Raw genomic sequence first — 14891 nt, 5'->3', positions numbered from 1 at the left:
TTTAAATATTGAGCATGATTTTTAAATGCTGAAAGATAAAAGTCTCAGATTGTTGCCAGTGTATCTTTATATATTGAAAATGCATTAATGATACGAGTGAAAAATTGGATTGTGAAGCTTGGTAAGGTTAAACAATGTGCTTTGCAAATACAATAGTCTTATCTGCGTGGTATGACCAAACCCCATTTGGATTTGGAATTATGAGTCATGTTAATGAATACATTAGTGAATTCTGCTGAATTCAGCAGAAGCTAAAATCGAAACTATTGCAACTTCCACAGTGAATCAGGATCCCTCAGTTTCCAGTGTGGAAGCAGTGAATATTGTTTTTCTGTACTGTATAGAATCTCTGCAAAGCTATCACCAAAAGAGTTCTGAGTTATCTAAATAAAAGTAGTCTTGTATTATCATCTTAGTGTTGAAAAGCACACTATTTCTTCTGAACAAGAGCAGTGTCTAAAGAAAGCACAATGTACTAGCCTGCAAGACTGAACCATCTGCCTTCCATTAGTGGTGGTATTGCATCCATAGGTGATTTTATGTGTAAAATCAGCCAGTTGAACTCTGTTTTAATTAACTTCCTTCCACAGAAGAAATGTCTTTTGAGGTGAGGTATGAAGAAAGGTTTTTAATTGTGCCTTTGTCCTTTTTGGAGGACTTTTAATAAAGAAATATTTTTTCTTTCACCAGGCACATCAAAGCAAACAAAATCTGAATCTCTTTTACAAGAGTCTACACAGTATTGCTGTTAAAGTACTGTCTATAATTTTCTGAAATTATGAAAACTGCTGTAGATCTAGATTTCATATGTATTGTAGTTTGCCTTTGAAAGACTTTTTTTTTCTTTTAATGTTTTGATAGTCAAAGACTCTTTCAACTGACCTCACAATTTTTAAAAAAATATATCTGACATGATTTCTATAAGCCAGACAGAAGACTGCAACACGAAAAGAAATCTTTCACCTTTTTAAAAAAACTTGGTGCTTCAGGATTTTAAAACTACAATGAGATTAAAAAAAGAAAATGTTCTTCTTCTGTGCGACAAATTTTTCTTGTGGCGCTATTACTGTAAGGTTGCTTTCCTTGTGGCAGAAGTGAAATACCTATTGTTTTTCTTGTAACTACTGTTAATGTCCATATCAGTAGCAAGAATGCACGTTGTTCAGGTTTCCTGAGGCAGCTAGCTTATTAGTTAAGCTTCTTAGAGTCTCCTTATTTTTACTAAGTCTGACTATTAGAAAAATGAAATTTGAAATTTTTGAGAACTGTCTACCATATGCTTTTAAAGATTGCCTATTTTTTGGACAGTTCTACTTTGAATATAGACTCCAGATAGCTTTGGGGTTTTTTTGGAAGTTCATGCAAACTATAAATAACGGCAGTTGTAGTATGTTTTGTAATGTTCGTATACCAGTAGAAATTATGGGATGTTAACTCCAACCATGCAGAAAATACTGAAGAGTGAGTCTGCATTCATAAGATACATGATCTGTGTTCTTATTAATTTTGAACCCTGTATAACTTGAATGTAGAACAATCCCTTTATATATTAATCACATACTTGATAAGTGTTAGTTTATCTAGCTGTCAGCTAGCACAATAAATATCATGGTGGGGACAAACCCTAAAATAACTTCAACTTGTTGCATTACTTAAGAGGCTAGCCGCCTTCCAGATGCATGCTTGGTGGTTTGTAGGTTTGGGTTTTTTTTTTCCACAAAACAAGAACGTTCTGGCATTGAAGTTGGTAGTTTCTGTGAAATCTTACTCAGAATCAGAGAGCTGCTGGTTATTTACCAAAAATGTTCACTTTCTTGTAATTCCTGGTACTTGTAACATTACAATTTAAGATTCTGTAATATATCTAAAATACATGCTACTTTCTATTAAAAAATGAAATATTACATAAGTGAAGTATAAATGCTTTTCAAGATACAACATCTTTTTTTCTCTATTTAAGGACAAATTCTTTGTTAAATTTTAAATTTTTAAGTTTTAAACTTTCTATACATACATTTGTGAGAATTAGAATCCGTTGTAATGTTATTTGCAACTGCATTTTAATGTTGCTTTGGTTTATTTCTCTTTTTTTCAGGCTTCAAAATACATCCCTGATATCTGTGTCATTAGGGCAGTACAAAAAATTGTTTGGGCATCAGGTTGTGGGTCAGTTCAGCTGGTTTTCAGCTCGAATGAGGAAATTAGTAAAATCTATGAAAAGGTAAGAATTCCTAAGCAACTGCTTTTCTATATAACTGTTCCTTTGTTTACAAAAGGGACAGTGTCAATCGGGTCAGGCTTAGAATGCGATGAGCTTTTAGGTAGTTATCTTGGTGATGATGTATTTCAGAGTCTAGTATGATATGTCAGTTGTCCTACCACAGTTTAATTTTCTATTCCAAGTTCCTTTTCTTGATAGCTATTTAATTGTAACTTGAATCTGGTGTCAGTTCAAAAATGCACCACTTTCGTAAGCTGCTGTAACATGTTTTCAGCCCAGTTAGATTCTGTATTTGAATAAGAAATAAGCACTTCTTTGCAATGCTAACTTTTCTAGTCTTTCAAATTTAAAAGGTCTATTCTACAGAAGTTAATTTAAAGCATATGTGCAGTCTAGAATGTGAAATGAGCCAATTGATCTGAAATTAGCACTGAAACACTCGTAAAACAAAATAATTGCTAATCCTGTATGGCTTTTTCCCTTTTATTCTGTAGATATGTAGACCATCTTCATGGTTTCACATGTAGTTTACACAAACAAGTTTGGAGTAGAGGGTTATATATTAGTATGTTATTACACATCTTGTGTTTAACAACTGTTGCTTACAGTTACAGGAAATAGTAATCTGTATTTTGGCAGTGATTAAAAAAATATTTTTGTTCTATAAACACCTTCACCTATTTGCCTTATAAAATCAAGTTTATTACTCACCAATACTTGCCTGAGAGTAAAAGGGAAAGGAATATATAGGGAAGTTTTATTCTTGGTGTATTAGCTGTTGTGCTTAAATGATCAATTAGAGGAAAAATATTTACTTCAGCAAATGCAACGCCTTTCCATTTAGCTTATGTAGTGGTATAATGGCATCTGCTTCTATTGCTGTGAGTATGACTTCTTCATGAAATAAGTTGGGGTTTTTTTGGTTGGGGGGAGGGGGGAGAGGTGATATAACTTGCATGTAAAAAGTGGTTTAGTTATCGTGACAGTCCAGGCACATGAAGATGTGCTCTTATATCTATACATTTGATGTTTTAAGAGCAGTAGTGCACTAGAGAAAATACGCCTGAAGGAAAATATACCTATATGTTCTTTTCTGACGTTTTTCTGGGTGAAAATAGTACAGTTAAGTTCTGCAAAAATTTTTTCAAACAATGGAGGTTTTAAAAAAGGTGAAACTTAAGCTGTGTGTTATCCATCATCCTTTTTTTTTGTGTGTGTGGATTTGGGTTTTTTATTTTTATTGACACTTACATGGACATTTGTAATAAATGGCAGCTGCATTTGGTTTATCCTAAGCAAAAGGGAAATAAAAATTGAAGGGAAAAATTGGAGACTAAAAAGAAGAAGAAATTTCAGAAGTAATAAGAAGGGGGAATAAAGTACACTTTGTTAAAATAACATTAAAAGAGATGAAAGTATCACAGAAATAGAGAGATATGATGCAAGAAAAGACACGTTCTTAAAAGAAATGCATTTGGTTATAGATGAGAGGAAGTAACTCCTATAGTAGTTTTATAAAGATTGAATATACCAGTGACTGGCAAACAGTGGCTTAGAGGAAAAAGTATTTCAAGAAAAATGCTTTCAATTTTCGAAGTTGACCACTAAACCTTAGACTTTTAACTCATAGGTCATGGGAGCATTTTGCAAAGTCTGTGGGGTAGAGATTTATCATTAATGTTAGTTTAAGAACAAAAGCAGGCTGATTTTTGTGGAATCAGGAATGACATGTCAGGATTCCTAAAAAGATCAAAGGCAGCTATGGTAAATGTTTTTTTAAGAGGCACTTCAGAGTAGTTCCATCAAGTATGACTTCTGAAAGAATGTTCTGAGCGCTTTAAGAAGCTTTTGAACTTAACTGGTGAATTCAATTAAACTTTAAAGTCAAGATAAATTATTTTGAGAGCATAATTTTTATGGAGTCTCGTCTGCCTCCTGCCTCAAAAAATTCTGGTATGGGAAGTCCTCCCAGTTTTTGAAGAAGACTGACACCACTGGAAGTCGCACAAACCGCCATTTTCTTATTAGCTGAGAGAAGGCCCGTACCCATCTGAAACACTGCAAGTATGCTGCTTGTACAGACCCCTCAGCTCTTGGTGCCTGAGTATAGGGAGGTACTTCACTGAGTATGAAATACACTTTGCCTTTCTACTAGGTCCCTGCACTCACGCAGAAATAACTTTCTTTTCTAAACAGGGCTTCAGTGCAGAGCAGGTGCAGTCCTGAACTTGTTGAAAGTATTCTGCTTTTACTTTCATATCTTGAGATGTGTCAGAATTACCACATCCTCCCGCTGCAGTGGTAGTGACTGTCTCTGATTTGTAGCTGTTCTGTAAAGACAAATAGTGTCTGTTGCCAGAGCGAGACATACTTTGTCATCTGCTGCTGCTGTTTACAATTGGTTATCTCTTCTGCATTGTAATCCCTTCTTTCTGCCTACTTAATCTTGATAACCTTTCCGTATATAAAACAAATGCTTATTTTATGTCTCTGGTTAATATTGCTAACCTGCAGCCATGATTACTGATGAATTAAGATTGAAACCTGCTTACATTTAGTTTCTTCAGAATTTTCCAGCTAATTAATTTTGGCTTAGATGGAGGAGAGGGCTTGCCTTTTTTTCCTCAAGGTATTTATTTTGGGAAAATGCACCAAAATCAGCTCACTTGATTCAAGTGTTTAATTGAAAGAATAACCTGTGTACCAATTAGAAATATTACTCTTTCTTATTTCAAAAGTCACCACAGCAACTATGTTTGAAATTTGGTTTGGCTGTTTCTGGTTCGTGTTCCTAAAAAATAGGGAAGTGCTGGATAAATTCTAGCAGCGTTAAGAAGTTTTTGGTCAAATGAGTTGTGAGTATCAAAGCTTTGTAAAACTGGACTTCTTGATGAGTTATGCAGCACTACAGCCTTCCTCTGTTTAAATAGTAACTGTTTCCAAAGCTTTAAACTCAAGGTTCTGAGTAGTGAAGAAAAGCATCTTATTTAAAAATCAAAAAAACAAGCAAACAAAACCCAAATACAAACCAGCAAAGAAACCCAACAGTACTAACTGATGTAACTTTTGCCTACAAGCTTCCTGTTTAACCTCTGGCTCCTTAAGTTGGTACTTGGAATCCTCCAACAAGAAGCACAGTAGTGGAAGTTCAGGTCATCCCGCATAATGTTTTGAATCACATCTGAGTGGAGTGCATAAAATACTTGGCACTGATAATCACTTAGTATACAAATTTGTGGTTTGTGTTTGTATTTAGTATATATACCTTGGAGCCAGTTGGGTTTCTCGGGATTTTTTTCTATACCCATTTTGTGCTCTCTTGTTTATTTTCACAGACAAATGCAGGAAATGAACCAGACATGGAAGATGAACAAGTTTGCTGTGAAGCATTGGAGGTGATGACCCTGTGTTTTGCTTTGATTCCAACGGCACTGGATGCGCTCAGTAAAGAAAAGGCATGGCAGACATTTATCATTGATTTGCTATTGCACTGTCACAGCAGGTAAGTTTTCGTGGTGGGGTTTTTTTATCACATGTATTATTTTGCAATTCAAAATTAATATAAAGCCTAAATACAGAGCAGTGACTTCTTATTTAAGTGATTTTTCTTCAGTTGTCTTAATTTATTTTTTAGCAGTATAATTCTGTAATTTGGATACCTGTCCTAAAGTGGTAGCTATATCAGTCCCATCTTCTTTGTTCTCATAAGGAGGATATTGTGAAGCCAGATGGACGCCTGGTAATGTGCTACTGCTGGCTTTAGAACAACTTATTTAGAATAAAGTAATAGGTACTTTATGTTTTGCGGAAATTACGTGAATATTCGCTACATTAGAATATTTAAGCGACTTAGGTATAGAAGATATTTCCTATACTTTTTCTGATAAGTAAAGACAGGATACAGTGCTAGCAGTTTGAGGAGGGGGGGAAGTTAAGATTTAATCGTCTGGTTTTCTTGCACTGGGGTGGTACACTTGTGACTCTTCACGTGATTCACATGTTTTACATAGAGCTGTTGCACTGGAGCTGTCATCTGGTGCAGTAGCAGCGTCTTGGTGGAATCTTTAGCACTGTTGGGGGACAGATGGACAGGGAAAACCAGCAGGAGCTGCCAAGAGTGATGTGGTACGGTTGACCTGCAGTCCTGCTGTAGAGTTCAGGGATCTCTTGTTATCTCAAAGCTATTCCTACAGTTCTCCTTAGACAGCATCTGCATGATACAGCAGTCTGTATGATGTGTGTCTTGTGACTTCTAGTCCATCTGAAATTGTGATGTGAAGTATTAGGGTGTGTATTTGTAGAAGCCATCCAAGTGGAAAGTTTTTGTATGTTGTTATTAAAGTTACCAGTGCTTTGAACTGTTACTAAAGATTTAATTCTAGATATCTCCGCTGTTGTTCCATGAGTATTTTAACTTTTCTTTGAGAAATGGCAGAGATCAGAAATTAGTGAAGCTGTCTACGCCTTTCAGTACATTTTAAATGGAGTCAGATTGTGGCGCTCTGAGATGACTGGGGTCGGAATTTCAGTACCATGTTTTGGGTTTTTTACTTTTCTAGATAAAACAGGTTGAAAAGTCTTATGTTCAGGAATATTCACCATAACAAAAGGATCAATAGTATCATCAGAGTATCTCTTTACAGTGAACTACTTGCACATGTTGGTGAAACTGTGGAGTGTTATTATCAGAACCCCACAAGCTTTGTTAGCTTGCAAGCTGTGATATAGGATGTTGAATTTTCAGCTTCCCTGAAGCTTGTTATTATCACTTAAGTTAGATAAGTTTAACAAACATGCTGACAAATGTATGTTGTAATTTTACACATTAAAGAAACAAGCTGTCTTTCACTATTTTTGGTAACTTTCAAGGCTGATGAGTAAGAAATCACTAAATTTTATTTTTAAAACTGTCAACAGTTGATATCAAGTTACTATTTTGACAGCAAGTGTATGTTGGCCACATGTCAAATTTGGAGTACCAGTACAGCTGAATAGCATAGGCAAGTGTTGGTGTTGCCCCATCCTTTGATTATTTTTTTTTTTTTATTTGTGGGTCCAAAGATTTCAGATTCATGGCTTTTTTTACATGGTCTTAATTGTACAAATATAAGTAATGGGTGATAATTTTTATAATAAATTTTATTGTAGTTATCTGATGTTTCTCAAGCGTTTACCAACATTTGTTTATATTTCAGTTAGTGTTTGGTATCAACACTTTGCAGACAGAAGTATTTCTTTGCATATTAAGTTCAGTGAGCAGTTCTCAGGTTTAGTTTGTAAATAAGAAGTGTGTTTGCACAAATAATAACTTCGCAGAACTTAAAGATTATTATCTAATACAGTGGCCAAATCTGTGTGATCCCTGTGCTTATTTATTGGCAGTATTAAAACTTCTGGGGCTGCTTCTGGTGTGACGTCTCATGAAATGGTCTTAAAACCTTTATTTAAGCTTTGAATATCACAGACTGAGATTCTTGTCACTTTACGTGGGCTGGAAAGCTGTCATCACAGCTAGGTATCTCTCTTCTTTTGTTTTTATCTCTGCCACCGTTTATCAGGTGTCAGGGTTAAAAGTTTCTTATTTGCTATCACTTTCACTGGTTTGGATTAATAGGCCAGGATTTTGTTATCAAGAATAACTGAAAGAAGAAAGTACTGGGATATTTTTTTTGTTACAATGAATCTATTTTGTGGTCCTTCCCACTCTAGCCCATAACGCCTTTTTTGCTGCAAGAGCTCACAGAACAGCTGTGTTAATGTTTACTTTTAAAAAACCACAAACAAAAAAGAATGAGTACATTTAACTGTCAATTGGTTACAAAAAGAATGTCTGCTTTGTTTTACGTTTACAGCACAATGTAAAATATTAAAGTAGTTACTAGCAACATAGGAATGTTCTGTGTTTACAAACAGAATAGTGCCAATGACAAAGGTACACCAAAGATGATTTGTTCCCACTTTTTCAGTCTTTGAAAACTGCAGATGCTCTTTGCGAGGATTTTTCTGTTCTGGTCGTATTTCCCTAAGGAAGTCAACTATTGGTTCAAATTGGGAACTTTGAAATCTATAAGTCTTCAACAGTTTAGTCTCTGAATTTCATTGCGCAGGTTCTACGTAACGCAGTTTGTGATGGAAGTAGAAGGTCTTTTTAGCAAAACCTACAGTCTTGATTTACAGATGGGAATATCTGTCATGGTTTTGCCAATCTCTTCCAGTGGTTACTCTTCTTGTTGGTTTGAGCTTTGTTGACTGAATTTGAATCCCAACTATTTCGTATTGTTATGCCTAGGGAATAGTTGACGGTTATACTTCTCTTCCTAAAACACTGGAAGAAACTAGATGTGTCCCTAAGCTGGGGCTTCTCTTTTCACATGTTTTATTAGCACGTCAGCCTATGTCTGAACAGCAGTGGCTTAATTCCCCAGGTTTGCTAGCTTTTCACCCATTAAAAATAAGAGTAGCATTCATGGATGGGGTTTGTTCGGGTTTTTTGTCAGAGGGGATAAAATCTTTAAAGGCATATCTTATCCAAGTGGACTGCTGCTCAGCTCCTTATCTCTGCTTTCTCCACCAGAATGGGAAATGAGCTGAATTTATTGTATGGAAAAATGGTTCATACTGGTCAGTACAAGAAGCTAACTTTTGAGCTCTTTTCTCTCATATGCTTGTAAAATTTCTGAAATATGTGATGATCTCACTTAGAATATAACTGTTCATTATTACATTATGGTTAGAATAGCATAAACATGAGAGAAACGGAAGACCCCTTTGAAAATGACGACAGTGAAGTTGAACTAAGCTAAAATAAAGTTCCTTTTCTGAATTAATGTGGAAACAAATATAGTGTTTGCAGTGCAGAGAAAGTCTAGCAAATACCAGACAGAATTCTGAATATACTTCCATTTTCAACTATTGTTCTCTAATCTCCTGCCCTCGGTCAGAGAACAATGTGAGCAAAAATATGCATGTGAGAAAATGTTCCTGGTGCACCATAAAAGACAAGGAGGATGATCAAGGTCAGATCTCACAAATATGATCATTTTGGAAAAGATCAGATGGATTGGTGGGTCTTGTTTGTTTCTTTCAGAGGTTGAGATTGTATGGGACTTCCGCTGTTTCCTCCTAGGATAACCGTGGTACCTATAAATTGAGAAACAGAATGCGAAATGTTTTAATACTAAATACTAGAGCAGTTTTTACTCTCCAAAGTAATTGATTTTATAGTGGTGACCGCTGAATACAAGACTGGCTTAGTCAACAGTAGATAGCTGAACAGTTAGTCCTAAATGGTCCTGGAACCCAGAAGTTTTCCACTGATGGCTGCGAAGTGTTTGGTGGTCATATATATGTGGCCCAAATAAATAACAATTCTTACTGACCGTGTAAAGCGCTGGCGCTTATACCCATTGAATAGGCTGACTTCTGTTAACTAAACAGAAATCTGTATCCTGGAGCTATCAGTAGGATAGGATTCAGGTTGCCTGTCTTAACGGAGGCATTTGGCCTCCAGCTGTTCCACTGGGTGAGTGTACGTTCATCATGCAACTCGTGTCCTATCTGCCAGCTCTGCGCTGTTGTCATGGTGTCTAACATGGCACTAGATGCCTGCGTTTGGGCAGCTGCATCCCTCCCATGGTTCCTTAAGAGCTCTAAGATTGTTATAGCCTCATGAAAATACAATACTTGTGTTCAAATACCACATGCTCCTTAGAGACCTAACAGCGCGAAGTATGTGTTGCCTTGGTCATGTTTCTCACTTTAGGAGAATACCGCCTTTATCTGTTTCATTCCACTTTTAAGTGCGTGAACCTGAGGAGTGTCTATGTGATGTGTCCCAAGCAGTTGAAGGGTTGCATCTTAAAAGAAATTTCTGTGAGAAGTCTTACGAAAACGTCAGCTCAGCAATCAGATCCCATAAAATGTCAATTATTATTAAGAACAAAACAGACCTCCTCCACCCCACGGTCTTCTGCAACTCAAAGCAATGTAGTAGAACTTGCAAAGATCAGAGAAGGGTGACAAGGGAGATCAAAGCTCTGAAATGACTTCCATCTGAGGAACAGCTGAATGGCTTGGGGCACTTCATACTGGAGAAGAGATAAATGGTGGGAGGAGAATACCACAGAGACCTTTAAAGTCAGAAGTAGCAAAGGGAGAATAAATAGAGAACAGTGTTTCTTTGTATAAGAACTTCTTCAGCATAACATTTAAGCAGTGTCAACCTCCAGTTTGGAAATACTTTGAGGGGTTCTTTCATGAATTTGTCCAGTGAGGGCTATGAAATACTGCTTTTGGTAGTCTTCCTGAACCACAAATTGTTAGAAGCTGAGAGAACGTTCTGGAGAAGTGTCACTGCGTGCTTCCCTTTTCTTGTGCACTTTCCTAGGTGTATGCCAGAGACGCAGTGCTCAGCTAGGTGCATCTTTGCTCTGACATCATGGTCATTCTTCATGTCTTTGAAGCACAGTTAACCACACAGGAAAGACCTCTGAAGGAAATAGGATTGTTTCGTGTGCTTTCCACAGTGACCTTATGGGCAGAAAACAATGACAGCCACATCAAAAAGACACTGTAAAATTCAGTTTCTCATACGTTGAGATACTTTAATAAAGCACAGCATTCATTTGTATTCTCTCCCCACCCAAGCAGAGTTGTTTCTAACAGTTTTTACAAGCTATAATGCTCAGACAATTAATCTTACAACTTGGAAGACTAGAGTTTGCCTTAATTTTTTTTTTTCCCTTAAGCTTATCCATTCCCACATTATTCCAGTGGTTAGATTAAGTTCTTAAATGAAAAAATTCCTTTAATTCTAGCCACTTGAATTTTCAAGGGGTCATTTTTTCTCATTTCTTACTAATGATAAATTTTGATGACTTCATGGATGCTCAGCAAACTGCTGTAGTGATACATAAGAGCGGTTTTACTAGGATAGTTTTATTTTGTCTTCAGGCACAACTGGTGCTTGATTAGAAAAAATTTGTTTAGGGTTGCAAATTGCTTGTGTTATGCAATATTTGTTGGCAGTTGCCAAGATTTAGTGGTTAGGTGGTGATAAGGTTTTGGGTTTGTTTTTTTTTTTTTTTTTTACCCTTAAATCTTTGATTTGTGGAACAGGTTTTGTAATAGTAATTCACGTGTCTAAAATTTCCCTGCAAGGAGAAACAATATGATAGGTAGTGAATAATTAAAGTATTCTCATTTCTTACATTATGTGCAGTTTTAGAAAATGGCATTAAGCAGATAAGCACAGATTTAATTGGGTTTTTTTAAATGTCCTGTTTGGATAGGGAGATTGTATTTAATGTTTCTATTAAATGATTTCCAGAACTGTTCGTCAGATGGCACAGGAGCAATTCTTTTTAATGGCTACCAGGTGTTGTATGGGACAGAGACCTCTCCTGTTCTTCATTACTCTGCTGTTTACTGTTCTAGGGGTAAGTTTTTAGAGGTAAAGGCTTCAGTACAATGTGAATTTCTGTAAAAAGTAATAAGAGAAAATATCTGCAAGAAAAGGCAAATTGCTATTAACAACAGTCACTAAAATACAGATTCCTTTTGACCTATAGGCAAGCAGCACAGTCTATTTCCATTTGAGTTAGATGAGGGAGGAGGGGACTTCTTTGCATTTTCTGATAAGAATATGATCAATGAACTTTAATATATGCATTTGATCTTCAGTGAATGCTAACCTTCAAGTAAAAATCATTAGCAGATTAGATAGTTACCTACAGTCGTTGCCTTCTTTTACTGGGCCTGCCAGGGTTTTTCGATTCTACGTGCTCATGGCTCGCTTGATCACTTCATTGTTTGTTTCCCATTCAGGTATAGAAATTGCTACTAAAATAGTCCAGAAGTCATTCATTAACAGCTAAATACAACTGCAAGCTTCTAAAAGGTTAAAAATTATCTTACACTTCTTCTCTTTTATATTTACTGCCAGTTTTAGGGAAGATACGTTAGTGTTGCACTGTAAGTAGAAATGTGTATGAATTCTGTATCATTTGTTTTTTGTTTACGTAGAGTACTGCAAGAGAGAGAGCTAAGCATTCTGGAGACTACTTCACTCTCTTAAGACATCTTCTTAACTATGCTTACAACAGTAATATTAATGTACCCAATGCTGAAGTTCTTCTCAACAATGAAATTGACTGGCTTAAGAGGATTAGGGTAAGTTTTAGGATCAATTTATTTCTGATAATCAGCTTTTTGCTGCTTTGTTGTAAAGTGCAGTTTTAAGCTTGGTAGATGTATATTATTTAGAATATCCTAACTTTCTCTTAAATGGCAGGATGAAGTAAAAAGAACAGGGGAAACAGGTGTTGAAGAAACTATCTTAGAGGGTCACCTTGGAGTAACAAAAGAGTTGTTAGCATTCCAGACACCTGAGAAGAAATACCACATTGGTTGTGAAAAAGGAGGTGCTAATCTCATTAAAGTAAGTTCAAGTTTTTTGACCTACAGAGGTGGGGGGTTTTTTGTTTGTTTACTATAAATAGGTAAAAAGAAGCTTTGCATCTTGTGGTCTGTAACCATAAAAGGTCCCAATTTAACTGTTTGACAACGGCTTCTAATTGGAGTTTAATGTTTTCTTTAAAAATAATTTTTTAAAAAATTTACATTTCACTCATAAGGGTGCTTAACATTCTCATTCCTCGGAACCACTGCGTATGGAGTCGTTGTAACCTCGTGAGCTGTTATTCCAAGACTCAGCAAACATCACACAAGGATAGTGAGCTAGATACAGGATAGTCCTGTATAGGACTGCTTTATTATATATATTATTATTTATAATAATAATATTACCTCTGTATTGTCTTTTCTCCACATGTTGTTAATTAGTGCTATTAATGTTTATGTCAGGTTTGAACAAATGCATGACATCTGAGTGTCTCTCTAATCAGACATGTTTTCTCTGTACCTCTGATATTATACAGCAGCAATGTTGTTTTCAGCACTAATTGATAAAGAGCTTTGTAGATAATACTGGTTTGGCAAAAGAAAATTTTTACCAATCAAGAATACAGATTTATTTTTAACTTGCAGTGGAGGGGGGTGGGTTTGCAGGGAACCGCTTTAGAATGGAGTTACTCTGTCCTAAATTTAAAAGCTCGTTACGGTGTTGGTCTCAATTTTAACTCGTGTTTTTTTTAAAGTACTCCTCTGTTTCTCAGACATTCATTTATATAATAATTCTTATTCTGTCATAAAACAGTGCACATTTCTATGGTAACAGGAGATTTATTTTCTTTTGTTTTTTTCAGGAGTTGATAGATGATTTCATCTTTCCGGCATCCAATGTTTATCTACAATACATGAGAAATGGAGAATTGCCTGCTGAGCAGGCCATACCAGTCTGTAGTTCACCAGCCACTATTAATGCTGGCTTTGAGCTACTAGTTGCACTAGCAGTTGGATGTGTCCGAAATCTCAAACAGATAGTAGACACCTTGACTGAAATGTATTATATAGGTACAGCAATCACTAGTATGTAATATTTTTAATTACCTATTTTTATACTTCTTAATGTATATATTATGCATAGGTTTTGTTTATATTATCAACTGAACTAGATGCTGAGTTTTTTTTAGTTTGTGTTTTGTTTGTGGCTGCTTTTAACGTTGCAAAATCAGGCTGTCAAAATCTAGAAAAGTTTGTCAGTGTAGCCTTTATTTGTTCTTCTTTATGCAGTGAATGTACTGGCTTGCATTACATGGTTGCATCCAAGTTCCAGCCCCAGTCACTTACACAGTCTGACCCTTCCTACCCTGATCTCTGGCTACTCCCCTTTGTCCCTAGCAGCTCCCAGGAACCTCATTCTGTCTGTATCTTCTACTTCTGTCTCATCGTTTCAGGCTCTGCCTAACCAATCCCAGAACCTCATCAGGTACCTTCGGCTTAGTTTTAGTGCCAGTCTCTCGGTTGCTCACCTAATTTGTCATCATTGTCCACACACAGACACAGGTCCACTATCCTGTTGCCCTTTTTAGTTCTGTACGCATTCTCTGCTTGTCATAGGCCTTTCTCAGACGTTCTCTCAGTTTTGGACTTGTCTCAGCACAGCTCTGCACTTAAAGAACTTTCTCCTCACTGGAGAAAGATTATAGCAATTGCAGTACGTACAAAAACTTAGAAATGTTAGTGTTTCAAAAGCTGATAGTCAAATGAAACTTGGGCTAATTTTCACAAGGATGGCAAAAGGCTCATACTTAACACAGATTTTTGTCATCAATAAAAAGCATGTAAGACTTTCTTAAAAACAAACGAGCATATTTTCTGCAGCCCTAAATGGGATAGCTAAACCATTTTGGCTGTCATATTAACAGGGGAAGTTTAAAAAACAAAAAAACCCCAACCAAACAAACAAAAAAAAAACACGCAAACCCAAACTCGTATGGGAAGAAGGGGTGGGAGAGTTGGGGTTGTTCAGCCTCGAGAACAGGTCTCCAGGGAGACCTTAATTGCGGCCTTTCAATACTTAAAAGGGGCTTATAAGAAAGATGTAGAGAGACTTTTTACCAGGGCCTGTAGTGGCAGGACAAGGGGCAATGATTTTAAACTGAAAGAGGGTAGATTTAGGTTGGACATAAGGAAGAAATTCTTTATGATAAGGCTGGTGAGGCACTGGAACAGGTTGCCCAGAGAAGTTGGGGATGCCCCATTGTTGGAA

The 14891-nt window shown here is 36.3% G+C and overlaps 1 protein-coding gene across 4 annotated transcripts in view; it reads left to right on the top strand.

Annotated features, from left to right (window-relative positions):
• USP9X (ubiquitin specific peptidase 9 X-linked) overlaps window positions 1–14891 on the top strand; it is a 109460-nt gene that overhangs the window by 72377 nt on the left and 22192 nt on the right. For 3 of the 4 annotated variants that reach the window (XR_015705172.1, XM_087759393.1, XM_087759391.1), the window contains exons 25-30: window positions 2096–2221; window positions 5557–5723; window positions 11550–11658; window positions 12245–12391; window positions 12513–12659; window positions 13486–13708. Coding sequence is in view for 3 of the 4 variants with exons in the window: in XM_087759393.1 (XP_087615519.1) it covers window positions 2096–2221; window positions 5557–5723; window positions 11550–11658; window positions 12245–12391; window positions 12513–12659; window positions 13486–13708 (919 nt within the window). In the remaining variant the exon portion in view is untranslated. The remainder of the gene's footprint in view (window positions 1–2095; window positions 2222–5556; window positions 5724–11549; window positions 11659–12244; window positions 12392–12512; window positions 12660–13485; window positions 13709–14891) is intronic. The other variant, XM_087759392.1, reaches the window with a different exon arrangement.

Source organism: Nipponia nippon, unplaced genomic scaffold (assembly GCF_047370975.1).
Source record: "Nipponia nippon isolate SJK-2023a ecotype South Korea unplaced genomic scaffold, ASM4737097v1 scaffold_2, whole genome shotgun sequence".
NCBI lineage: Eukaryota > Metazoa > Chordata > Aves > Pelecaniformes > Threskiornithidae > Nipponia > Nipponia nippon.
This window is presented reverse-complemented; position numbering and strand designations above follow the sequence as displayed.